This window comes from Excalfactoria chinensis, chromosome 1 (genome assembly GCF_039878825.1).
Source record: "Excalfactoria chinensis isolate bCotChi1 chromosome 1, bCotChi1.hap2, whole genome shotgun sequence".
Taxonomy (NCBI): Eukaryota; Metazoa; Chordata; class Aves; order Galliformes; family Phasianidae; genus Excalfactoria; species Excalfactoria chinensis.
Genome location: NC_092825.1, coordinates 174,617,824 through 174,645,732, shown reverse-complemented (window position 1 = coordinate 174,645,732; position 27,909 = coordinate 174,617,824). Strand labels below are relative to the sequence as shown.

The 27,909-nt window shown below is 42.3% G+C and overlaps 1 protein-coding gene across 10 annotated transcripts in view; it reads left to right on the top strand.

Annotated features, from left to right (window-relative positions):
* Positions 1–27,909, top strand: part of FAT3 (FAT atypical cadherin 3) — a 399,084-nt gene that overhangs the window by 239,090 nt on the left and 132,085 nt on the right. For all 10 annotated transcript variants that reach the window (XM_072326829.1, XM_072326826.1, XM_072326828.1 and 7 more), the window contains one exon: positions 25,835–25,896. In XM_072326829.1, coding sequence (XP_072182930.1) covers positions 25,835–25,896 — 62 coding nt within the window. The remainder of the gene's footprint in view (positions 1–25,834; positions 25,897–27,909) is intronic.

Genomic DNA, 27,909 nt, shown 5'->3' with positions numbered 1-27,909 from the left:
TTCAACCCACCGTAGCCTGGAGGGTGAAGGAGCCTTTGTGCAATCTATGCCATGAAAGCTGGCTTTGGAAAAAGTAGTTGAAAATCTTTATATGCGTAGTGGCACGTGTGTATTTAAGTGACAGAACATGACTGGAAAATGAGTAGGTTTTGTAGAATGTCTTAAGTGGGTGTGTTGTTTAAAATTATTTTTTAATTGCTTTGAGACAAGCTGATGGAAGGCACACTGATGGCTCTATACAGCAGCTACAAAATACCTTCATTTTTATCCTTTCTTACAGATATGAAGTAGACAGTGCTCCTTAAGTAAATGCCACTGGGTATAATCTCAGTGTTTCCATGTGAGAACCAGCTGCTCTCCATGGGAAACCATGACCAGGAGCTCCTGACTCTTGAACCCTGCCCATAGTGCTGTCACCTAACCAAAAGTCATTATAAAGCATAGAGCACAAACAAGATGCTTGCACCTGGAAGTCACTTGGGGACTGTGGCTGGGGGCAGTGGGTGGGGGAGCAGCACGTTAATGATTTTATGTTTCTGTACCTGCATGTTCTACCTCCTGGCTGATGGTTAAGCTGCTGCTGAGGCTGAACATGTGGCTTAGTTTTGTTTCTCTGTGTGAAATGAACACCTGGGGTGAGAGTGTTCAACCAGCATCTAAAATGTCAGCAGTTCTGGAGCCAGGGCCCACTGGTTGTGAATGGATGCCCAAGTGGTTAGTCCGGAAGAAAGCAATTATGTAACACTTGGCAGCAGGAAACGTACTTCCATGGCCTAATCACTAGGGGCTAGATCCGGATAATGTCTTGATTGCCTAAAATGAGACCAAGGATGTAGATACTCAAATCTGAGACTGCAATCCAAAAAAACGTAATTACTTGCATGCAACCCTGAGATTTTCAGTTAATTTGTGTTTATGCTGCGTGCTCCTCTCCACCCTGGGATCCTGAGACCTTTCCTGGATGGCTTTGCTCTTTACAGGACTCATTGTCCTGGGCTGTAATTCACACAGAAAGCTGGATAGACTGAATGCTGGAAGCTTTTTGTGAGCATAAGGAGTGCCTGTTGATGGGGCTGAACTCCCTGCTACTTGCTGTTGCTGTGCTATTTTTGGAGAATGCTGTGGGAAGGTTGGAGGGCCTCTATCTGATGGATCAGTGCTGCGGTTAGAGCACTTACCCAGGAAATCCAATGTTCTCTCACCCCAAAGGCTCAATAGCAGAGTGTTCTGGTTACAATGCAGTGTACTGATAACTGCTGTACCCTTTCTTTTATACTGACTCTCAGTGCAAAAATAATTCATCATTTTCTGTAATGGAAGGAGAGAAGGGAAGCAAAGCAAGCATTGCAGAGAGAGCAAAGAGAAAATGAGAGTTTCAATTACGGTGTCACAAGCACTTGCCTGGGAGGGTACGGCCCAGACACTGTGCTTTAGGGTTGAGGATGCTTTGATGTTCCTTACTGAACCACCAATGGCCAATGTAGAACTGGAGGATTTCCAAGGTGAGTTTCTCCACGATGAGCTCCTTGATTTGTCTTCCTGTTTGTTCTTTCTTTCAGAGACAGTTACTTTTACATATTTTGTTCTGTGTGGCACAGTGCCCATAGAAAGAACAAGATTTCCATGTGATTTCACACATGTGCCCTGAGGAGTTAGGTCAGCAGGGGAGAATTCCTTGCCCAGAATCAGGAGCTGAGTACTGGCCATTCCTTCTGGTCCCTGCTAGTTCTTAGACTTCTGCCTCTTGTCATAAGCTCATCATCCAGCACCATCCTGAGCTTGCTGTGTCTATTCATAGAATCATATAATGGCCTGGGTTGAAAAGGACCACAATGATCATCCAGTTTCAACCCCCCTGCTATGTGCAGGGTTGCCAACCACCAGACCAGGCTGCCCAGAGCCACATCCAGCCTGGCCTTGAATGCCTCCAGGGATGGGGCATCCACAGCCTCCTTGGGCAACCTGTTCCAGTGTTATAACACCTTCTAAGTGAAAAACCTCCTGATATCTAACCTCAGTATCCCTTGTCTCAGTTTAAAACCATTCCCCCTTGTCCTCTTCTGCATACATCTGCTATTTCCAAAACATATAACAAGATACATCAAATTGATATAATCCAGACTTGTACCTCTCTATCAAATTTTGTTGAAATTACTTAATAGAAACTGTGGAGGGCTTTTATCAAGCAGCACAATCATTACATCTCCTTATCTCAGAAAAGAAGGCTAAACTAAGGCTAAGTTAAGAAGTGAGTGTCAGTCTGCCTTTGGCAGTTGAACATCAGTAAAAAGAGAAGGAAAAGAAGTTTTACGTCCTAGTGTAGTTAATAAAGCTACAATGTACTATGCTTCATTACCAATTTTGTTTATATAGTGATGCCTTGAATGTGTCGGTCAAATCCTATAAATAATGCAGTGCTGGTTTACTTTTATTTCCATCTGACAGGAGCACTGAATTACAGTATTACGACATTATCTAGACATATCCATTTGCAGAGCCTTGTAGTAGTACTCAGGATTTCTTGACTGTGTTTGTCTTTCACCCATGAAGCTTCCTTTCAGTATCACTTCCACTTGGCTGCTGAAAGTAATCTCCAGCATCAGAATTTCCCTTTCACTCCCATATCCAGCTCTCTGTCAGGATTCCCTGGCAGAATTTGTTGGTGATGGACAAGGCTCAGCAGTGGCTGTGAGAGCTGAGGCATAGGGCAGTGATAGGAACACCTGGGGACATGACCATGGCCACAGCCCCCGTTGCAGCCCCGCTGCCCTGCCTCTCACGTACATCACTTGGCATCAGCTGGCTGGCTGCTGGCTGACTTTACATTTTCCTCTCATCAGCTGCCTGAGAGCTCACTGATCTCTTTTGCTTGCAGTGTGATGGGTTTGAGCATACTGTATTATTTATAAATGTTCAGTAATTTTCTGTGTCAGCGATGTGTTCTTCGGGGCTGCTTCAGCCTTTCAGAAGCACACTTGACACAGTGTCTCTTTGTCTCAGCACCACATCATTCCCAACCGGTTGGTCTGTGCATTTGCTTCCGCTTTCTGCAGTTTTTAAAATGTTCTTGTGGTTTTGCACCAAATGATTAATTAAACTTTCATTAGGATGCCATGACTAATTCTCACCCAAGATGCAGTAGAATGGGAAGCGGCGGCAGTGGAGTTAAGCTAATATAAAATTGTAGATCGAGTGCTGTTGTCTTCAGCTACATTATCATACTGAAAATCTTATTGAGGATTTTCCCTACAAAACCAAACGATTTTGGAAATACATTTTGACATTCAGCCACCTTTCCTTGCTTGGATTCCTAGATTTATATTCATGCTCCAGAATCCAACCTTGAGGTATGTTGCCCCACCTACAGCTTTTCACAAACTTGTCTCTCATATTTGGTCCTGAATCAGCAATGATTCCCTGTGATGCATTCTGCATTATGTGAGGATTAGTATATCTCCAAACAGAGGAAGAAAGTAGCATTTCCTAAGCCCCAGTTCTGTCCCCTTTGGAAAGATGGGTTGAGTTTTTAAGAGCTCATTGGCTCTGGTCAAAGGAGCTGCCTTTGCAGGGTTGCAAAACTGTGTGGAAGACCTTCAAAGCAGCTGTGGCTCAGGCAGTTCCTTGTGCCAATCTTCCTTTTTGCTTCTCTCCACCTCTTCCCTGCTCTCCAGGTGAATGCAAGTATAATAACAGCATTAGGTAGAGATTCCCTAAGTGGCTTTCAGTGAGATAGCTAGATTGTCTAGCCATGGCTAGACCTTTGACCACCCCTTTCTTTAGCAGAAAATATTGATGGGAAGCAAAGATATTGTCTAAAAAGGCTTGCACTGCCAGAGACGTGGACCTCCTATTTTACTGTTAGCTATGTAAATGTGAAGACGTATTGAGTCCTTAGGGATTTTTCATGCCCTTTTTAATTTCTATGTAAAAAAAGAAATAGCTTATCATTTTCAAAGGGATAGCTTATCATCTTCAGAGGAACAAGTAGATTTCTTCAGTGTTCCTTTCTGAGGGCAGAATAAATTGAGTTATTCTTCAGCTTAACTAAACAAGCAAAGAGAGTGTTAGGAATAAGGAGAACAAAAGATGTCCAAGAATTATCTCATAAGACCAGATGGGCAAGCAGAAGTGTCGATCTCAGATAAACTTACGCCGAGAAAATATCTCATTTGCAAACAGGCACTGAACAGGGTGCCTGTGAAACCACTGAGAAAAAATGTGCTTGATCCCCAAATTGAAATGATGGCTTCTAGTTGGCAGCAGCTTTGATTGCTCCTTAGAGCTACCCAAGCGAAGGAGAAGCTGATGCAGTTGTCAGCCTGATCACTGACTAACCGGACCCATCATGTTCTGACAGCTGTATCAGGTACAGATGGTTGTAATATTTTCTTAACTTCCACTCCATGTGAGAATCAGACAGGTCTATCTGATCCATCAGCTGCCTTATGTGTGGAGAGGCTGCTCAATCCCACCTTCCCCTTCTTTTCTTCCCATCCTTATGCAGCAGAGAAGTCACATATTCTGCACAAGACCTACAAAGCCTACAAAGCCTTAGAGCTCTGTTATTTCTCATATTATGTGTATATGCAGTCATGTTCCTATTTTTCTTTTCCATATTCTCTCCTTTTTACTCATACACTAATTACAGCTGTTTTACCCCACTCTGCCCCGATATTCTAAAGAGCAGAAGTGGCCAAATTCTTCCATTACCTCATGTCTGTAGAGATCACTCAGCTTTTGTAGCCCCTCTTCCTCCAACAGCATTGGATTTCATGTAGTTTTTCCACTGCCTGCAGAGGTGGGTATTCTTGGCTTGACCTCTTCCAGCTAAAGTATTGCATATGCTTTGAAAGGGACAGACTCTTTAGCAGGATCTGCTGTGAAAGGACAAGGGGGAAAGGTTTCCAGCTAAAAGAGGGGAGATTTAGACTGAATTTAAGGAAAAAGCTTTTTACAGTAAGAGTGGTGAGGTACTGGCACAGGTTGCCCAGAGAGGTGATATATGCTTCACCCCTAGAGACACTCATGGTCAGATTGGACGGGGATCTGAGCACCTGATGGAGCTGTAGGTGTCCCTGTTCATTGCAGGGGAGTTGGACTCTATGGCCTTTAAAGGTCCCTTCCAACTTAAATGATTCTATGATACGAAGAAGTAGCTCTAGAAATAAGGCTGCTTTTCTGTGTCACATAGCCTCCAGCTGACGCTACCTTCCGCGTGGCTTTGATCTGTACCCAGAAATGTCACCATGTGGTTGCAAAGTGTCAAAGACGAAGCAAAACGTCTGGATTTATGGGAGGGATACTATAGCAGGTAAAATCTACACCTGACTTCATTGTGGAGGGAGGAATTCAAGTGATTGGACAGGCTCTGAAGAGTTTCTTGGGATCTAAATTTAAATATAGGTCTTATCTATGCTAATTTGAAGTCATTAACTAAATTCAGGCAGATTGTGAAAAGTAAAATAGTTATTTTGGTATAGGGGCACCCAACATGAAATAATGAGCACAGATCCGATTTCAACAGATGCTGCTTTTTAGTCTTCTATAAAACCTGACTTTTTAGAGATACCTCTTTTTGAAGCACCCCAAATTATTACATCTAAAGAAACCTAAATAAAATACCGAAATATGACTTCGTGCCTTATGGCTAGGAGAATAAAAACGCAAATTGTACTGCTGAGCATTAACTTCAATTACCTCTGATTCCCTCAGGTGCAGATTTGTTCACTTGGCAGGCTGACTCAGAAGCAGACACTGTCAGCATGCTCATGCACTCCCACCATTCAAGGCCACGGTATTTTAGAGTTTCTGGCAATAGGTTCGTCCAGCTGTTGGCATGCCCCTTGCAATGGAAAGGCAATGGAGCACTGTGCAGCTCAGCAGATGCAAGCCCGGCTTTTTGTGATCACTTGTATTTGGCTCTGATTTCCAGAGATGGGAGCCCCTATCGGCACATCAAGCCTTACTCCTGTACTAAGGAACACAATGAGATCTGACAAAATGAACACAGGTGATTGCTCATTTATGCCTTTGCCAACTGGCTAGTGAGTCAGTATGGCAGAGCCAAAATTCAAATTAAAGTTTGACTCACACACATCCAGTATATTGCTCACTATCTTCTTTCTCAGAGGTGTTTTGGCAAGAGGAATTCACATTTGTCTTCCAGGGGTTCGACACCTACCTAACCTTTGCTTGGTTCAGTAAAATAGATCTTCAGTACAGGGAGAATCATTTGTGAAAGCATTCTCCTAAGTGTCAGCTTAAAAAATTGGTGGCGGCTAAAATGGTGCTTTCAAATCCAGTATCGATCATTTGTGTAAGCAAGTGAGAAATGTTCCAGAAATACATTTCTCAGCTGTTACTGGAAGTGACACAGACTTTGTCCAGTTTCCTGAGCTGTGTCTGTAAATGAATCTTGTGTTTGGTCATTTGGATTTAGGGACTATGAATAAAATAGAGTAACCAAACAAACTCCTAAGATATAGAAGGGAAGGTTTTGGCTAGTGATTTCATAGGCACAGCGAGCAGATTAGCTGCTAAGTGCTGCAATTTGCTTGTAAATTATTTTATTATCCTGTTGCCTTTGTAATGTCTGTGGGTGTCCCTGTTCATTGCAGAGGAGATAGATTAGGTGGCCTCTCAGGGTCCTTTCCAACTCAATTCTGTGATTCTGTGTAATACTTGAACAATCATCGCTACTGCAAATTAAGGATATTGTCCTATTCTGGGTTTGCGAGAGAAATAAGAAAGGTGGAGGATCTGGTAAGAAGGAAGTAATATGGAGTTATTCTTGAACTATTTATTGCCCTTTATACATTTTTATGGGCTTCAGAAGAGATCTGGATGAGGTGTTAGGCTGAAAGCTGAACTGAGAGGCTGCTCCTTATGTAGGGGAAGATTTCACAGAGGAATGAGCTGTTTGATAGCTGGACTTTCACTCTGGATGGATATTTGCACAGAAGGGTGTGAATCGCCATCTCGTTTCCAGGCTGCTTGAAATACAGATGTGGGCTTGTGGAGGAGTCATTGTCCCCTAGTGCAGTCATTGGCCCATACACTGTCCCAAACAGGTGTATGGAGACCATGCTGGCATCTTCTCCTTCCTTGTGACTGTGCATGATGCCAAGGAAGGAGCCGTGCAGGTTGGCCATTGGGAAATGCAGTGGGGCAGGGGCGCAGAAGCTGATGTCTGAAACCCAGAGCCCTGGTGCTCCTCTCCTTGTGCAAGTCCCCTCCTCAGGGCTTGGTTTGCAGGCATTGCCCAACCTATAGAAAGCATAAAAAGAAATCAAAGCAGAGCAGTATGAATTTTGCCCCATATTTTGCAAATAAATTACCATTCTTCAACATCAGCCTGCATCCACCTCATAAACTCACTTAGGAGCTTGGCACGGGAAAGTCAAGAAACCAACATTCAACCGAAGCCTAGGCTTATGATTTATTTATTTTTTTATCCTCCAAAAGTTCAGTTATTTTTACCCTAACGCATAGCATTCTTACCCCTATAACTGTGCTGGCACGTGGGCGGCGAGCTGCCGGTGTCTGACAGCTTGCTAATAATGCAGCGCTCTGCGAGCGCAGCCCGTGCCAGCAGCCATCACCGGAGCGGCAGGCAGCACGATGACAGCATGCAGGAGAGGCAAGTGCCATCTGAGAGCTGACATCGAAGGGAATTTCCCAATTACTGCTGCGGTGTTATGCCGAGGGTGGCAAGGAGGGCACGCAGCAAGCACACTCCTGACTGCGAGGTGCACGGCACCTTTATCAAAATGAACAATTTGTAGTTAGGGCATGTGATTGAGTTTTATTATGGTTTGGAAGAAGAAAAATAAAAGAAGGATAATAAGCTATTGACAGCTGAGGTTGCAGTCTGAATTCAGCCGTAATCGCAAGCACAGATGCTCGTGTTTTCACACAAGTGACTGCATTCACTAAGTCTGCCTGTATAAACAGTTAAACCTCAGGACTGAATTGCCAAAAGACACCAAAACTTCTAAATACCAGGACACTGATGCCCACAAAATGCTGCACGTGTCGGAGAGGTCCAGGGAAGAATCACAGAACCACAGAACAGCTCGGGTTGGACTCAAAGCCCACCCAGCCCTAAGCCCTGCCATGGGCTGGTTGCCCCCCACCAGTTCAGTTTGCCCAGGGCCCATCCAACCTGGCCTTGAGCATCTCCAGTGATGGGGCACCACATCTCTCTGGGCAGCCATGCCACGGCCTCATTACCTCTGAGTAGAGAATTTCTGTCTTATCACAGTCTGCCCAGATAAAAGAGAGGGGAGCAGAGCAAGTAGTGGTGAGGGTGGGATTACCTTGCTTTCATGTCACACTGTATCACAGGTAGGCTCTGTGCTGACTTCTCTGGAAGCACTGGAGAAAAGGCCGCAATTCTGATACTGTTCGTCCTTTCCTATGCTTCTCACAGCAGAAACCCAAACTGCAGCCTTAGACAGTACACTGAAATTTACTTAGCTAAAATTAGACAAGATGACTTCCGTCCTATGCAGCGTTTGGCTTCATATCAGCTGAAATATTAATTCTCTTCCTGTGACAGCGCAGTGTTGCCATGGTGTGGCTCCTGCAAAGTTACAGGAGCAGTATGTTTTTTTCCCCCGGTAGAAGATACTTTAACATAGAGTTGTCAGAGAACTCAATTTAAGCATCATTCCTGTTAAGCAATACAGAGGAAGATTGGGGACTCAACATCTCCCATGCACTGTCCAAAGTAAACCTTTGCCTCTTCCCTATGGGCAGCTGTGGTTTCCCCTAAGCACCAGATTTCGTCCTCATGGGACGTTGAGACAGAAGAACTGTGGGAACATAGCCTCTATCTAAGCATGAAGAGAGACTATTCAGCATCACAGCGGGATCCTCGAATCCAAACTCCTAAATTTAGAGAAAAAATATGGAAATTAAAAACACTGTAATGAAGAGGTGTGGGTTTTTTTTCGAGGGGGAAAAATAAAAAAAAAAGAAGTGTCGGAAAGCTGAGATTCAGTGAGAAAAGCACTTCATTTGATGCCCAATTTTGTCAAAACCATTTGTGAGGGAGAGAGGCTATCAGCAGTGGGGTGCAGTGTGAGAAGGTATGAACTAGCACAGCTCTGTGTGAGATGAGATGCAGAGAACAGAACATATAGAAGAAAAATGAAATTAAGTTCATTATTAAGACCCTAAGCCGTTCATCAGTGGGAGGCGTGCCATTCTAACCAATGTCCTCATGTGGCCAAGAAGCTGACACAGCAGGCAAGGGACTGTTTTCTCTCTCAAGCTGATGGCTTAATGGCTTGCCTAGCCATGGGCATGTGATGCTAAATGAGGTGTGCTCAAACACCTGAACATGGCACAGATGCCCAGGACCTACAGAAAAGTTCCTTCCTTCCAGTGAGGGTTGGGAGAAAGACCCTAAGCCTAAGCCTGCATCAGTGCAAGCCACTGAGTTGAACATGTGCTGCTGGTCCCCTTACTTGCATGCAGATACCAAAATTTAGACATTTTAATTTCAAAATTATTCCCATCATTCAAGGCACTGTTCTGTTACTGTAACCCAGGAGATGAGACAATCCCTACCTTACCACAGCTTCCTTTCAGGGAGCTGAGGAGCGTGGCAAGGTCTCCCCTGAGCCTTTTCTTCTCTAGACTGAACAATTCCTCATCTCCCTCAGCCTGTCTTTCTAGAAGACGTGTTCCAGCCCTCTGATCATCTTTGTGGCCCTCCTCTGGACCCTCTCCAACAGTTCTCTGTCTTTCTTGTACTGGGGGCTTCAGACCTGGACACAGTACTCCAGATGGGGCCTCACAAGAGCAGAGTAGAGAGGGACAATCACTTCCCTGTCCCTGCTGGCCACCTCTCTTCTGATGGAGCCCAGGATCCCATTTGCTTTCTGAGCTTTGTTGCCCTCATTTGGACATGCTCCAGGGTCTCAACATCTTCATTGTAGTGAGGGGTTCCGTTATTCTGACACGGTACGCCATATCTATGCCATATATATTTTACAAGTGATAGATACCCTTTCTTCAATCTAAAATGGAATTCAGTACTCCATGTAGCTGGGCAGTGCCTGTCCTGCTGCAGGACTGCAGACCTTTCCTTGGCCATGCATACATCTTGTCTTGACACCAAGCATGTAACTGAGCTGCTCTATGCCTCAGGTCCTTGCTGCATGGCAGCATTCCTACATGTCAGCCCTGTGACTGTTGAACCTCATGGCTGCTACACAAGAAATTTCTTGTTGTTTTGCATGAGATTGTTCTCTTATTATTTAGGGAAAAGTGATAAAAGAGACTGGGAGTATGCAGCTAAGCAAAATGTTTACTCATTATCTCAGTGATGGGTTCAGCAGTCTCTTGGCAAATCCACTCTCCATCTAAAGCACAAGCTGGTTTTCTGTGTTTGGGAGTTGAAGTTTAACCCTTGGAGGGACTTTGTGGGAGAGGGCGTCCTGTTTCTAGCAGCTGTTGTTTCCTGCCCTTCATCACATCATGCAGCATGCAGGGCACAGCTCCCAAGGTGAGCTGACACCATACTCCATCCAAAGCAACCCTGCTGCATAGCCAGAGCTCTCACCAAGCAGGTCCCTTCGCCTTGCGATGTGCTGACAGCAAAATCCCTACTGATGGATGGTGCCTACATGGCCTCAGAAAGCCCTGCAGGACTGATAGCAGCACCAGCCTCCTCTCCCACACACTGCTCACTCGTGAATGAAGCACGATGAGGGCAGTGCAGGGTTAACCACTGCTCTGTCAGCGTTTTTGTGCTGGCATAGCCCTTTCACAGCAAGATGTCATTGGCTGAATTGATTATTTCTTCTTTGTTCCACTGTCCAGACTCAAGAGAAAAGCGAGTGCTGGCAGCTTTCAGTTCTCAGGGCCTCCTTGCTACAACATCCTTCCTGCAAATGTGGTCAAAACAAGTGGAGATGGAGCTTGTTTTATAGAGATTTCTGTTAGGGCTGCAGATTGTCATGGGTCAGTTGCTGCTTCTAGCATAAACCTTGCTGCCCAGGCTGGCTGGAAGTGTCTGTCTTAATTACCATTAGGCAGAGGTTCTGTCTGTAGACACAAGTTGTATTGCTTTTACTACTCTGATATCATTAAAGTCGTACAAATACACTGAAATGAATGCAGTTACAGCAGTATAAATGACCTTATTTATCTCATATTCTATGCTAGTATAAAGCACCTTTATGTCCACATAATTGCAACTCACAAGGGGTTGTGCCAGTGTAAATGTTTTGGTACAGAAATCAATAACTGGCATAGATAGAGGCAGCCAGCTGTCTGAGGTGCAGCACAACAAATAGACTGAGTGCTCTGCTATTTTTGGTTTTAATCTATCATTCTTATCTTGACCTAGAAATAAAATTGAATAGGAAGTTGAAATTATCTCTGCAGCAGAAATAGGGGTCACAGGTGTTATGTCCCTGTTGACCTCCAGCAGCCAGAGAATGTATAAGCTGCAGGAGCTGCAGGGTGGGAGGAGCAGTCTCTCCTTACCTACTCATTGCACACAGATACAGAAAGGGTCCAGAAGTCAGAGGCAGAAGCAGTGGGAGAGTGATGAAGTCTAAAGCATTGAAACTGAGGCCCTGGTGAGGCTGCACCTTGAGTTCCGTGTTCAGTTTTGGGCCCCTTGCTACAAGAAAGACACTGAGGCACTAAAGCATGTTCAGAGAAGGACAATGAAGATGGTGAAGGGTCTGGAGCACAAGTCTTATGGGGAGCAGCTGAGGGAACTGGGATTGTTCAGTGTGGAGAAGAGGAGGCTCAGGTGAGACCTCATTGCTCTCTGCAGTGGTGGGGTTGTGGTGAGGTGGGGGTCAGTGTCCTCTGCCAGGTAACAGCAATAGGATGAGAGGTGGTCACCTCAAGCTGTACCAAGGGATGTTCAGGTTGGATGTGAGGAAAAGTTTCTTCTCAAAAACAGTGGTGAGGCATTGGCACAGAGTGCCCCAAAAAACATGGAAATGTGGCATTGAGGGACATGGTCAGTGGGCATGGTGGGGATGGGCTGCTGGTGGGACTGGATGATCTTAGTGGTCTTTTCCAGCCTTAATGATTCTGTAATTCTGTGTTGCCATTCTTCCTAGATCTATTTCTGCGTACTCAGACAAGCATTGCCAGTGGTGGAGAAACATTCAGTGACGGTGCATCCCTGTTTATGTACCATCACCACACCCTGTGCAGCAGCAGGTGGAGCTGTCCTCAGGTCTGCCCACAGACCTGAGAGACTGAAGAGTTAAAAATGCGCTCCTGTGATGGTTTGCACCAGTCTTCAACACATTTTTAATTTTATAGCTAAGTTTCTATATCTGTAAAATGAGAGAGATCTGTTTAACCTGTGGAGGAGTTAACTCCCAACCTCACGCTGGCTTTTGATGCAGAATTCATTGGCGTTTATGAAGTACAATGTGATTTTTGTGTGAGTGATGGTGTTAATGAATATGAAGTTGAGGTTCGTAGCCTTTTGTCTCAGCTGAGATGGAATTGTTTTCCTCGGAGTGTTTGGTATGTTGCTATGTTTCGATTCTAGGAGAAGAACAATGCTGATAGCACACTGATGTTTATAGCTGCTGCTAAGCAGTGTTGTACAGAGCCAAAACCATTTGCAACCAAGAGCGCAAGGAGCTGGGAGGGGTCGAACCAGAAGAGCTGACTTAAACTGGCCAAAGGGACATTCCATACCATATGACATCTCAGGAAAGGAGTTTTGAAGGTGGTGGGAGTTCATCACTCTCTCTTCCACTGCTCAGGGGCTAGATGGGCATTGGTTGGTGGGTGGTGAGCAATTGCTTGCGCATACATATTTATTTATATATATGATTATTATCATTTTCTCCATCTTAGTAAAGAGTTTTAGTTCAACCTACGAGTTCTGCGTTGTTTTTGTTTTCTATTCTCTCTCCTTTCTCACTGGGAAGGAAGGAGCGAGAGAACAGCTGTGCTGCTCAGCCATCTGCTGGGTTAAAGCACAACAACTTTGCTGAACTTTATTCTTTATTATTATTTTTCAGGTATCTCTGAAAAAAAAAAAATGTAAAATCATTTTGGAATTTGTTTTATATGGGAAGCTTAAGTAACTTTGTGTTCTGAGTGCTGTGTCTGAAGCAGTTTTATTCCCTTTACAATCGGATTAAAATTGGTAACTGATCTACAAATCAACCCCTTGATGCGGTACATCTGCCAGAAACCAAAACTGCTCTGGCTCAAATGATAGACACTTATTCTGGCTGACAAGTTGTACTTTTAATTGGAAGCTGCAGCTTTTGAAATGAATTGGACAGGGTGAAATCATCGCAGTCGTAGATGTAGACAATGACAGAAGCCAGTATGTTCAGTTCTCTTTGCTGAGGCTGGTAACGCACACAGAAAGCTGCTGATCGTACTGGATTGTTATTGAAGATATTTGCCCTTCATTGAACAGGGAGCTTGCAATCACATTTTGCTGGAATACGTTCTTTGTACAAACAGATCTTAAATCAGAAGGAACTTCTATCTCATTTCTTCCTCTCTGATCAAAACCTTCATGCCTGAGCACCTTGTGCAGAGGAGCACTAGGCTCACATCTCTGAAGTCTTATTTGTTATTCAAGATTTGCTCCTGATAGCTTAAACTACTGAAACCCCCACCACCACTACCCATACAGCTTTAAAAATGGAAAAATGGTTCATTTTCAGCACTTTGCAAAGCCTTTCATTGTAAAGGGGGAGCAAGTAGAAAAGAACTGCTTGCATCCAAAGCCCCCAAATCTTTCCACTTGTTCCCAGGGCTCGGACAACAATACCACTATGAAAATAGCTCTGAGGAGGAAGAGCATGCTGGGTAATGAGATGCAAATGAGCACCCTAAGCATCCCACTCTGCTTCGGAGCCTTTGTATCCAGGAGTTCGATAACAACTGGCTTTTGTGTCATGATAGGTTAGCACAGAATAGATTTCACAATGTGTGTGTGTTATCCTCATAGTTCTCAGCTTGTGGTCAGCAGGATAGTTTAACGTGACATCCATTTTATGGAGAAGCTGGTAGAAAAGTTGTCTAGATTAAAGCTAGCTGAAATAAGAGTGTGGCAGTTAAATGGAACAAAACTCAGTGCTGGGCTTTTAAATGAGAACTCTTTAATTTATTTATTTCTATTACTCTTTCCCTACTCTGCTCAAGGTCATGTGCAACCAGTTGCTGTGGCCAGGATAGATTGCATGCAGTGCTGAAGTCTTCACTGTGTCTTTTGTGTTCCTTTGACCTACAATAAACTGAGCTTGTACAGGTCTTCCAAAATACTCAGGAATTAACAGTTACCCTTGTATCAGAAACTTCTTTCTTTCCATCTCTATAAAGCAGTGCCTGTTGTTTTCCATCTCGCCTTGGATTTCTTTAAGGATATCATTTGTCTTTCTATTGGGATGATGCTGTGTCTGATGTCCTGTAACCTTGTATAACCTTCAGTTATCAGACCACAGGTCTAATAGGTTATAAGTACTGGGACCTTAAGACTGCCCAGATGTAAGTTGCACCTTCCCAATTTGCCAGTTTGCCTGCTGTTAGTTTTCTCCTTGGCTTACCAACATACCATTCTCTTAAACCTGACTGTTTTTTCTTCTGGTGCTTTCATGCACCTAAGTTTCTATTTCTACTTTACCCATATACATCTTAATAAGTAATAAAGAAACTTGATTTTCGGAAGGGAGAAATATCTTCATTTGCTCCTTGGACTGACAGTTCTTTTGAGTTATGCCAGGAGGACCTCAGAGCCCCATAGATGTGACCCATAGAAAAGCGCAGGTGGGTCAAGTCTTAGGCATCCCTCTTCCAAGTGGGAGAACATCATCATCTGGAGCCTTCAGAGGGTGAGGAGGTGAGTTATGAGGACCTGCATACTAGCCAAGGGTAGAAGGGAGATTTGAGAAGGCAGAAAGAAGTAAAAGTTGTATATGGGAGGTGGTAGATGAAAATAATAGATCTGGACTTTGGGCAGGAGGAAATGAAACACAGATGCCTCGTCCCTGTAGCTGTAACATCTCCAGCAAAGGCATGCTGTATCTGACTGCTCCTGCATCTTTTGTCCCCAGAGCAGTCCAGGCAGCAGCACCACTCCATCATTCCTTGGGCAATGCCTGCTGCTCTGGCATTAGGCTCACAGATGGCAAAGCCTTGCTTAGTGTATTCTCAGGGGATTGATGTGCTCAAACTATGGGGTTTATCAATAAATCATTGCATTTCTAAAAAGCAGCCAGCAGGAAGCAGTGCTTGGGGTGCTGAAGAGACTCCAGATTGAGAGACAGAACTTGGGTCCGCTGTCCTTCTGCCTGTACGCATAGGAAGAGCACAGCCTGAGGACCTCACCCATCCATTGGTACCTAGGTGAGAGATCTGTGCCGAGAGCTGGTTCTGCCACTTTTCCTCATCTAAAGATTTTCTCATGCTTGGGACCCTCTGCTCTGACAGTTGTTCAGCAAGACTGAGGTACTGGCCTCAATCTGCAGAGAAAAGCGGTTCCTGCTTATGTTCCAGTTCTTCTGTGCATTACTGCTGTTTGTTATGTGCAAAGCCATTGAGGTTGGGGGTCAGAGCCAGTACTACACTTTGTCCATTGCTAAGAATTAAAATAAATGTCTGTATGGAGGAGCGGAGAAAAAGCAGCAAACCTTAAAAACCAAAGAGATGAATTTTATTCTTTAAAGAAATTATTTTCTTTACGTATATAACCATAAATTTTGGAAAAGTGCTTAGCGCTGTTACAGCTGAGCTTTATGAGATTGTTAGTTAATAATAATACCTTTCTCTTACACAAGTGATTTTTTCCTTTATCGATCACAAGGCACTTTACAGAGAAAGATATCAATTATCCCAGCTTTTATGGGAGGAGAAACTGAAGTACCGAGACATCAAATGTCAGATGGAAGGTTACTGAACAAGACAGGGGGTGAGCAGGAAACCAAACAGAGCATCTCAGTGCTGCTTCCCAGGCAGGAGACCATTGTGGGAAGGGCAGCTGAGGTATACATAGGTCTGTCTGAAGGTTGCATGTCACCAAAGAAGGCCATATATCTTTTCTATGAGGCCTCTTTCTGCAGCTCTGCACTCTGTGTCTGCATCAGGAAGGTCACGTCACCAATGAATCATTTCTTATTGGAGAGGAAGATGAGATTTCACTTCATCTGGGGAATCTGCTGTTAGCACAAGGCACGGCTTTCCCAGCACCAGTGGATGCTAATTGGTGGAGGCAATTGCTGGTAATGAAAGGTGAAAGTCTTTCTTCTGAGCCCAGCTGGAGAAAAGCAAACCTGTTTTCCTATTGTCAAGAGCAGCACTCATTGAGGGTGTACATAAAAAGATGCAAAATCATTGCTCTTTAGAAGATAATGAAGGTGTCTAGATGAGGAGAAAACACTGAGAGCTGTGCCCTGCGCACACCTCCACACCTCCTCCACAACTGAGAAAAGAAAATACCAGGACTAAGCCTGCTGCAACCTGGGCATTTGTTATACAAAAGCACACACTGGAGACTTTGTCATTATTACTTTTTCCTGCCTTTGTTGTTACATCATCATATGCCAAAGAAAGAGACGGAACAAAGCTGGGTGTGCAGGGTGGGATGCGGGGTGTTTGCATGTCCCCTTTTCACTGAAGGTGCCACCACCCACCCCATCGCCAGTGTTATATAACTCTCCTCTCCTGCAAACAGTGAAATTCATTAGCATAAATTATAACCAGAGTCTACTTAGGCTCAGTTGTCACTTTTGCAGAATGATGAGGCCTTTGTGCACGCAAAAAAATTAAAGAGAATTGTATAATGATGATGTGTGCTGGTTACTAAGCTAGCCACCGGTTAGATATATTTATAGCCATTCCTGCAAGTAACAATTACATGCTAATTATAACCCAAATAGAATTCTGTAATTTCTGCCTGAAAATGAAAGCGATGCAGGGAGATGCTGAAATCTGTGCTGAGGCATCGTATTAACAGTGAGGATTTTAGGCAGCACTGCACTCTGTAAGGGATGGAAACAAAAGAAGATACAGACGCTCTTTCAGTTCTTATGTACCCATTCAAGCCTAAATAAAGGGTCTGAACTTTGAAAACTCCATATTCCACAACCTGTGAATTTCCATACAAAGTGTTTCAGGAAAGCTAAATGGGACTCCTGTAGCCAGTTACTTATTGAAAAGTACTATCAAGTATTATCTTGGAGTGGAGTCATATAAGTGGGAGATAAATGAAATGTCCATGCAGGGCGGTGTGAAGAATAAACCTTGTGTTTACTCTTCTTTTTGTCTGACCTCCATCACGTTCAAGGTTTTTGAATGCTTTTTTGAAGGACGGTAGAATTAAAGACAGGGAAATAGATTGAAAATGGGATAACAGTGCTCATGTGTTTAGCAGAAGTAAATTGTGCCAGCCTACCTTGATGTCATTGATAAGATAAATGATGTTCTAAGAAACGCTGTATGTGTAATCTACGTGGACTTCTGTAATGCATTTGGTATGGTTGCACTGCAGAATTTATGAGGCATGAAGACATGGAGATTAATAGGATAATTGATATGTGCATGTGGGTCTGGCTGAGGAGAAAATAAAAGTGATGAGTCTTGAAAGAGGAATTTGCACACTAAAAGGCATGCATTAACAGTTTCAAGTGTTGGCTAGACAAATGATATTGTTTGGTGTTCCCACCAAGGATGCCAGCTTCTAAAGTGGGAGGTTCTGATCCAGAAATAGCAATAATCTTACATAGGGGTGGTGCCAGGGAGGAAAAAAAAAAAAGAATACCTGAGGGTTCTAGGAGACGAAATGGAATGAGATTTGCTAATGGTGTAAAGGAAACAGCGCATGTGGGCACTGATAACAAGACTGCCCATCTCTGCTCAAAGTGCATGCACTGAGGCTGTGGTTAAGCTGTTTTATGCGGCCTGTGGAGATGTTTTTGGAGCACAGCATTCAGTCTCCATCCCTCAGGCTTAGGGCGGATGACAGCAAGCTGGAACTGGAATGCAGACAGGTGAATGGAAAATTCACTACGTGAAATGTAGCCAAAGGAGCTTGGTCTATTTAGTTCACCAGAAGAAAGGCTGACAGGTTTATTATGGGTCTCTGGTAGGCAGCGTGGCATCAGCTGGCTTGCGTCCCCACAGCATAAGTCACCTCCCCTTTGTAGGAGATTTGCCATGGTGTTACCAGGGAGAAAGCTGTGAGTCATTGGGGTCCACAGCCCAGGCTTGTTCCCAGGCCAGCTTGAATGGGCCCTGGGCAGCCTGATCTGGTGGGGCACAACCAGCCCACGGCAGGGGGTTGGGTTGGGTGGGCTTTGTGGACCCTTCCAGCCCAACCCATTCTGTGAAAAGGGGAAGTCCCGTGGAGCCCTGCATTCCACAAGGCAGAACAGACTGTCACACCATATTGCCTTTTAAACATAATTTAAGAACAACAACAACAAGCCAAAAGCTACCTTTAAAGGCATAATCCAAATCCTTCGCTGAAATAAATGTTCATTTTGCATTTTTGTGCAGTTTTCATATTTTCAGGGGGAAAAAAAAAAAAGCTAAGAAAAGTCTCACAAGAAACAGAAGGGCCAACCGAAAAAAGGAGTTTTCTTCTGCTTGTTCTTTACTCTTTTTGTTTCCTCAGACATAACCACACATTAGAAAACATAACTGGTTTTAAAAGCAATCACTTTTGATACCCAGCTATTTTCAAAGAGGTCCTTCTGCTCATTGTCACCTCTGGATAAACAATAAGGCAGCAGTCGTTCACGTAATTGCACAGGCTTGCCTGCTGTGTTTTTTTTTTCCTCTCTTGTTCAATAAAGTATCATTCATTTAGATCAAAATGCAGTCTTCTTAAATTAGAGGTTTACATGTGTAATTATATAAAATGATATGTTTGTTTACATCTCCAAGTAAAATTTACATCATTTCCTATCATTTATCTTGGAAATTCAATTTCATTTTGTCTATCTCTAATTTATTGCAGGAGATGAATGTGCCGTTAGAGTGTTTACAACGCCTCTCACTGCCTGTGGGTAATAAAATTACCCTGGTTATTGCTATTCATTTCTGCATTTCTGTGGTTAGGAATACTTGATAGTTTTACTTTCCTGAATTAGGTTGGACGTCCTGATGCTGTTTGTTTTGGCTGCTCCCTTCTTTCCTTCCTGTCCAAAGTCCCAAATTTAGTTTCATGCTATCAGAGAGATCCGGACAGCAGGCATCAGATCGCTGCATTTCCTAACAGCTCTGTACTCTTTGCTGTGTTTAGAACACATAGGCTTCATTCGTACCTTTCTGTGCGTTGTTAATAAATATTTGAGCTCTCTCATAAACTCATCAGTAAACCCGTGTGTTCCCACATGAATTTCTGCACAGTCAGCCTGCGGGAGCACACGGTGTGTATAAGTAGTTTCTGAATTCATTGAGTGTTTTTGGAAAAGCAGTGTTTGCTTTAGAGGTTCTTTTGTCTGTTTAACTTGTTGGGTTAAAAGAGCCACGTTCTCAGCAAACAGTCCCAAGGCATTTTTCTCCCCAAGCAGAGCTTTCAAGGGTAGCTCTACAAAGTTTCCTTTGATATCCTACCGGGGTTTTCTTTCTGTATCCTTCCTCCTTACAATGCTTGAGAAAGATGATGGGGAATTGTCTGCGTTGTGGGCTGAGCATCAAACAGGGCACAGCACCTCTGCAGAGAAGCCTCTCAAATTTTGTATTCTTCCTTCCATCTCAAAACTGATTTCCGATAAGATTAAGATCAGTGCCTTTATGAGGAGAAAGCTTCCTTCAACTATCAGATATTAGAAAAGCTTTGCACCATAACCTGAAGTTCTTAGTCCTAGTTCCCTCCCGTCCCACACTTGTATTTCATGAATGAAATTGTTTCCTCATAGAAACATATGCATGGCTGGAAAAAAAAGAGAAAAAAGGTAGTGATTTAGTGATGAACAGTAAAATGTGCAGTAAATGGAATTCAGTTAAATTTCTGGGGAGGGGGAAGGAACTGTTTTCCTACTATCCTTTGTATGCCTACAAAGACATTCAGTCTTCAGCTTGAAACAGAAGAATATATTCGTCTCCCTTCACTTTAGCTTGCATTACTTGTCGAGTAGTCTCTTCATATCTCATCTAAACCAAGTTTAGAAATGAGATATTAATAAAGGAGTTATTTAAAATTTCATTTTCAAAAATTGTATGCTTTATCCCATAAAATTTGCAGTATTTCCGGAGACAGCTGTAAAATACTCTGTCTCCATACTAGATTCTGCTATCTTTTAAGCAGGACTTCACAACACAGCTCAGGTGAGGTTATCCATCTACAGTTTGAAAGAAAATAATTTGATTTCATAAGGTGAAAGCTATTGAACTCCTCTTGGCTTCATAGCCATATTAGGGAAATTCAATCTGTGCTAGAAAATAGCTTGTAGCAAACTGCTTTTTGGTCCCAAAGTGACATGCAATTGAAAAATATGTGAATTTCTTCTAAGTCAAAGATCGGTTCAGTTCAGGATCACAACTGCAGCCATGGGCTGATCTGGATGCACAGAAGATAAGCATCAGAAGAAGCACATGTGCCGCAGTGCTTCCCTGTGCACTGTTCCAGTGTCAGAAGTTTCCTCTACCATAGGACTGATGTTCAACAGACCTGGGGGATTTTTTTTTTCCATGGCTCTTTAAGTGCAATTTATTTCTAACACAAATGTTCAAAACAATACATATATGAAAAATGAATAAATGCTGGTGAAGCCCAGAACTAGTATAACTCTCTAGGATACTTTTTAACATTCATTCATTAGTTATATATAAAAAGCCATACTCAAATTCAAATACTGGACTATGTATACAGTACATATGTATGCATTTCTGTAATAGTGTCTGTTTACCTAAGCACACAAGACATATGGAGGTTTCTCATGAGGCCCTACTATGGTACTCTGTGCAGGTCTAGTCCCCCAGCACAAGGGCATGGATCTGTTGGAGCAGGTCAAGAGGAGGCCATGAGGATGCTCAGAGGTTTGGAGCACCTCTTCAATGGAGATGATAGACCAAAGGAGTTGTGTTGTTCAGCTCAGGGAAGGCTCTGGGAAGATCTTATGGTGACCTTCCAGTACCTAAGAGGCACCTGAAGGAAAGGTGGGAATGGATTCTGCCAAGGAGTGTAGTGACAAGACAAGGGAGAACAGTTTTAAATTAAAAGAGGGGAGATTTAGGTTAGATGTTAGGGGAAAAATCTTTACCCAGAAGGCAGTAAGGCCCTGTCAGTGCTGCCCAGAGAGCTGTGGTGCCCCATCCCTGGAGGTGATCAAGGCCAGGTTGGATGGGCCCTGAGCAGCCTGAGCTGGTGGGGGCAACCAGCCCGTGGAAGGAGGTTGGGACTAGGAGGGCTTTGAGGTCCCTTCCAACCCAAACCGTTCAATGATTCTGTGATAGGATGTGGCAAGTCACTATTTGCCTTTAGTCATCTGTCTGTTTTTCTCAAGACTTTCACCCTGTTTGCATATTACTCCTTGTTTCTTGGCAAGTTAATAATAAAAATAACCATAAACATAAGTATCTGTGTTAGTTTTAGGCCATCATATAAAATATGTCTCCATTTTCTGTACTATACAATACAAACCTTGATACAGATTGGCAAAAATATTAGACTTCAAATTCAATTTTGGAGCTACAGTGGAAATAAATGGCAGTCTCACAGACTTCTGAGGAAGTATACTGAAATGCAAATACAGGTACTGAACTCATTGAAATGAAAGATTTTGGCCTTGAATTGCATTAAATATAAATTTGTTTGCTTTGCTTTTTTACATTAAGTAAGTTAATAACTTTTTTTTTTCCATGTGTTACTGGCAATAAAAATGCAAAGATTACAGGCACTGTACAAAGTTCTTTGCTAGTATAAATTTGTGGAGCTGCCTTGATTGCAGTGGAATTGCTTTAGATGGGGCCTACTACCTGCATATCATCAGAAAGCAATGGGCATTTTAAGGTATTTCTCAGATACGTTCACCTGGCATAGCCACATGTCTAAGCATCCAAGCAGAACACTGTTCAAAAAATACAATGCATCACAAAAGACTCCATTTGAGACAGAACACTGTTCCAGTTCTGAATGACAAAGTACAACTTAGGTGACATGATGGAACCAGCAAGTTGCTACTCCTCTGGCAGGTTTGATGGCTTTATTATTAATAAAGATAGTTTTCTGTAAAATGCATAATAAAGCATCAGGCATATTGTTGAATTCATAACAATTCCTGACTTTTATGTCATCTTGTGCACATATATAAGCATACATTTGCACGCCTCCATGGGCACAATGTACCTGACATTAACTCTTAAGTTCTGTGTCTAAGCTTGGGATTAGAAACACAGAATCATAGAGTAACCCGATTTGGAAGGGATCCATATGGATCGTTGAGTCCAACTCCTGGCTCCATCCAGGACCAGCCAAAATTCAGGGCAGGCTTGTGGGACTGCACAGGGTGAGCTCAGTCAATCACCTTCCAACTTTTCCAAACTCTGTAACACGAGGAGAAAAACAACTGTTAATTTATTTAGGATGGGAAGAGTATCCCAGTGTCAAAAGTTAGAGGCTTTGTAGAAAAGCAAGTTACATAAGAGCATGGTTATCTCCAAGCTGAAATACTGGATCAAGCAATGGTAGTGAATTTGTCAGAAAGGCTGCTATCTGGTCTGAGGAGAAGAGGTGCAGAGATGCACAAAGAGATGTTTTAAGTCAGACATTCAAGAAAAAGGAAGAAATTCAGGGAACAGAACCACAGAGCCCTGCATGTGTGATGATGATTTTATCACAAATAACTTTTCTTTCACACCCGTTTTTTTCTCTTCACTTTCCTGGCTGTTCATTAAGAATCATCACACTTAGAAATATCTCTTGGGCCCAGCAGGACCATGTTGTTTCCCTGGAAATTTCAGAGAAACCATCTGAGAGGTGTGGTTTGACTTCTGAAGCTTGTTAGCTTTTTTGCTGTTTTGTGAAAAATGCCTGATATATCTCCCAGCTGGCTTCGGACAGTTGACCAGATGGCTGTGTCTACAAGAGCTATGGCACATATTGAAGATGGGAAAAAAAGCAATGGTCATTTTTCATCATCGTCCCCCTGAGATTTTATATCAGCACAGCCCGGAATCATTACTTTGGGCATATATTTCCCTGTGAGTTATTTTCTTTGGATAATGTCTTCCTAATGTAACAGTATCTTGGTACAGTACAGTTAAAGAACTGCAGTTGGGATTTATTCTCTTGGGCAAATCCAAGTTTCTCTCACTTGCCCTGGATCTGTAAAAGTTAAACATCCTGCTAAAAATTACTACTGCCGTGTATTTGTACTGAATACAAGAGGGGCACAGCAAGATTCTCATGAAGCTCGTGGAGGAACTGGTATAGCAAAGCCACAGGGAGCTTTAAGCATAACTGGAATCTTTTTCCTTTTGCACTTTCATTGATAGATCGAAAGCTGAGTTCCCTGAAATGCAGTTTTATAATGTGAAGGAACAAGGTTATTATCTGTACCGATACATAACCATAACTAAATAACTTATTGTTATAGAACTCTGTATAGAAGTATTTGCTAGCACTGTTTAAGGGCAGCTGCCTTTTAGTGTTTGGTCTGAGTTGGTTACCTGTCCTTCAGGAGCAGCTGCTGTCTTGGTAGTAAATCTGTTAAGATCTGTTCATTTTAAAATACAGGCACTTTTGTTGTAGATTCTTGCCACGTGTTCTTATACCCCCTTTAGAAGTAAACAAGGTTCTGCAAGCACTCTGACCATTATGGCAGCCCCAAAGGCCCAATACTGAAAAAAAAACAAGAAAGAAGAAAAGAGAAATCTCAAACCTGGGAACAGTGATTCTGTGAGACTGCTTTGGTTTTACTGGTGAGAGACAAGCACTATCAATTCTGTGAGTGATGCTCAGTGTCAGATGTTAGCTCTTGGTCTTCAAAGCAGAAGTGAAGTCTTTTGCCTGAAGTAGGTGATAAGGACAGATGTCTGTGATTTACGGTGTTGCCTGGGCATTCCCCAGTACATGATGGGAGCTGACTAATATTTCAGCATAGTAAATAGTCTAAACATTCATTATTTAAAGGGAAAGTCTTTGTAATTCACAGTACCCCAACAAGAAGGATGAATGTGAAAGATGGTATAAAAAATGATCATATTCCTTACTGAAATTAGGTCATGCACAATATATGTCCACAGAGACCCTGTGTAGAACAAATAAGGATATTTTAAATTTGAATTTATTGAAACTGCGCTTCTTTCATAGCTTAGAACTTCTTCCTTGTGTCTTCCTTAGATGTGGGGGATCTTGTGTGAATGACACCAATTTGTCATCCATGCTGTCATGTCTGTTTAAACTCACGCAGGGAGTAGAAGTCTCCCATATGGTGTAACTGTTTTGAAGACTTACAATTGCTTGGCGCAGGAAATACCAGTTGTTTTGCTTTTTCAGCCTCTTTCCAGCACCTGGTTGTTCTTCCATGTAATAATATTACCGAGATGGCTCTAATGATCCAATCTGTTGCCTCCAGTATCCCCTTGGGTGTCACTTTTGGGATCTGGTAGATCTCATAATGAGCCTTAAATACAGGAGTCAGACTGGACTTTCCTGTCCATTACTTCAAGTACTGTTTTCCCTTCTTTACCCACAATGTGTCCCCCCACTTCTCACCAGAACAGATAAGTGATTCCTCTAAGTAGGAGGTGACGGTGTATGAGGAGTTGCAGCTGTAGAAACTTGTGGAGATAGGGGTTCTATATAAACATAAGATGTTGTTGCAACTGTTTTCTGCAGAATTTGCAGTCGTCATGGATTTGTGTTTAGGTGATTGACTGATCTGATTGAATAAGTAGATCTTATAAGTACTACAGGGAGTCTTTTCCCATCTTTGTTGATAGTCTTACAGAGGAGGAGTTCTTAAAAACTACCTTGTCCGTTGGCATTGTTTCCAAAAGTGTCCTCTAGGAGAAGCCTTCACTATCATCTGAAGATATCAGACAACATTCAAACAAGGAATTTCCCCATCCAAAGAAATGTTTTGTGCAGGGGAAACTCAAATCTGACCTTTAAATCTCTACTGAGAAAAAAGTAAAAACTAAGCTGTGTTCAAAGAGCGGCGTGCATCAGTTTTCTTTAGAGAACTTGGAAAGAACTTCATTTTTGTAGTGTAAATCTCACAAGACGTTAATCATTTGTGAAAGCACACTGCTTAAGAAGAAAAGATATCTTGATCATCCTCACGTAACAAGGTACAATTGTGCCACAATTGTGGTACAAAACCTTTAATGCATTAAAATGATTACATTTGGAAATCGTTACGTATACAAGTAGTTATTACAGACGTAGTCTTCTTTGTCAAGTATTCTTGGCATGGAGGTAATCAGCATCCTAACCCATTAATTGTTTAAGAACTCCGAAATATTTAATGAGGGTTTTTTTTGTTTTTGTTTTTGTTTTTTTACGGAAGGATCTCAGTCAAATGCAAATGATTCAATGAAGCACTTAATCATAAGACAAATAGCGATTCTTTAGTAAGGTGCTTTATACAGAGCAATAAATGCAGCATGTTAAGGAGAGATGCACAGCTCGCTGTTTTTCAGTTACTTTTCTCACAGCATTTTTCTGTAAAGATTCATTGTTAGTCAGGAAGTCGTAATGGCTGTGCTGCAAAAGAAAAGGCTTGACAGATGTCAAGAAATCTGTGGCTGATATAGCTTCAAATAGATTTTTTCCCTTTGAGTGTTTGAAAAATGAATTTGGTCTTCTGGTCGATAGAGATATCTATTTTTCAACTGGTATTGACAGTCAAATATCATTCTCTGTTCACAGGTCTGATTACAACAACATCAAGAAAATTGGATCGAGAACAGCAAGCAGAGCATTTTTTGGAGGTAAGATTAAGTGGGAAATATATGTTAAAAGGTTAACTGATTTTTGCAGTTTAAAATCACTTCTTCTTATGTCAAGAGAGTGGAATTCGCCCTTCTCTCGATATATACTGACTCACACAAAGATGGGAATTGCCTGATTATACGGAGGAAAAAAATACATTTTGCAGTTCACAAGCAAGGGAAAAGAATGAAGCTATTGTGCACAGTGTTTGTTTTACACCTCTAATTTGCTTCTGTTAAATCTTTCATGGTAGCCCTTATTTTTCATTTGTAAGAGAATTGTAGAATATTCCAGAGGAAAATACTTGTTCTAAATGTAGTGCAATCACCACAACCCTGCCAAGGTTTGTATAGACAGAACTTCTTGGTCCCTGAGTAACCTTGAAGTCCATGGGCATGTGCCTTCTTTCTCTGAAGTTAAACATGTTTAGAGTTTTCATCCTGAATCTGAGTTGTATTCTGTTGGATGAAAGCAAATTTTGAGCATATTCACTTTCACTGCATCTTCAGAATCAATGACTAATTCCTTAATTTTTGCTCGTTGGGACCACCCACGACAATGTTCATATTAAAAAATTGCCCTCTAAAGAGTGTGCACCAACCACTTCCTTCATCTAATCTTGATGGAGTGTTTATAAACGGCTTCAATATATCGGATATGGAGTGAAATATTTGTGTACTGTCCTACCACCTCTTCTTTTGCACTGATGTACACCATGGTAATGCTTTCTTAGACTGTTCTCTTGTCTGTGAAATAAGGGGCTCTTGATTCATGTTGGTACAAGTGAAATAGGGCCATATTGTCCCACATCATCATATATTTTATATTATTTTCAAATGCATACAAATTAAAAAGCACCTGAATAAAACAGTTCCCAGTGCAGTAAGTATTTCACAGTAAAAGACACCTTTTGTTATTACATATTTGTCGAGGTTTTTTTGCTAGAAATCCAAAATTGTTCTTGCCTAGTGCAGAACACAGAAATGAAGGGTTAATTTACTACTGTACATGGTTTTATGTGGGTTTTTGCCTTGATAATTCACTGTAGATTCCCACACATTCCAGGCCATAAATAAATGGAAGGGAATAAAAGGATTTTGCCCTTGTTAAGATTTATTAAATTGGAAACTGTTAAGTAATCATGTGTTCAAATAACTGCAAGCTTTCCAGTTTATATGGTCAGAGAAGGTCATAAACTGAATGAAATTGGCATTGATTTTGAAATATATATATTGATGAGAATCTTAGGTCTATAAGTCTCTTTCGCATTCATGTGCTTCCCTACGAGATCTCAGTGAAACATGCCAAAACTACACTTGCCAGAGGATTCCTGTAGTGGTGGGGAATTGTTACAGCAAAAAGAACAGGAAAATAATATAATTGCTTGTAAGAATTAGGATTTAGTTATCAATGCAATGTAGGTTAATGTATTAGTTCCTCTGGTTTTTGTCTCATTTATGAAAATAACTGTATATTAGATTGTAAAGACTGGAAGCACCATTGATGGAAAGTATCATAGGGTGCTCCCAGCATCACGATGGTGATGGATTGGTGGTTGGACTAGATGATCCCATTAATCTTTTCCAACCTTAATGATTCTGTGAATGGGGAGCAGTGAAACCCTATGGAAGGCAGGCTGTAGAGAAGAAAAACACCTGAATGTGGAGATTTGAGACAGTCTCGTGGAGAAGTGGGGGCAGGACCATGTTGTAAAACCCATCTGGGGATGCTGTCCAGGAGAGGGATTTGGCTCGATGGCCAAATCAACCTCTTGAGCTGCTAAGGAGCACTGATCAGTGCTGCCTGTTGGAAGATGAACTCCCTGGATCAGAACAAACAAGCTGCTGGAGTTCCAGAGCTGGGCTTGCCAAGGTGTCCACATTCTTTTGAACCCTCAAAAAGCATTTTATTTAATGGTTGGCTTGCTGTGTGTAATTAACCCCCTGGAAAGGACTTAATTGGTAAGACAACCACAATCTTCCCATAGTGCAGTATTTCCCTTCCAGCTCCAT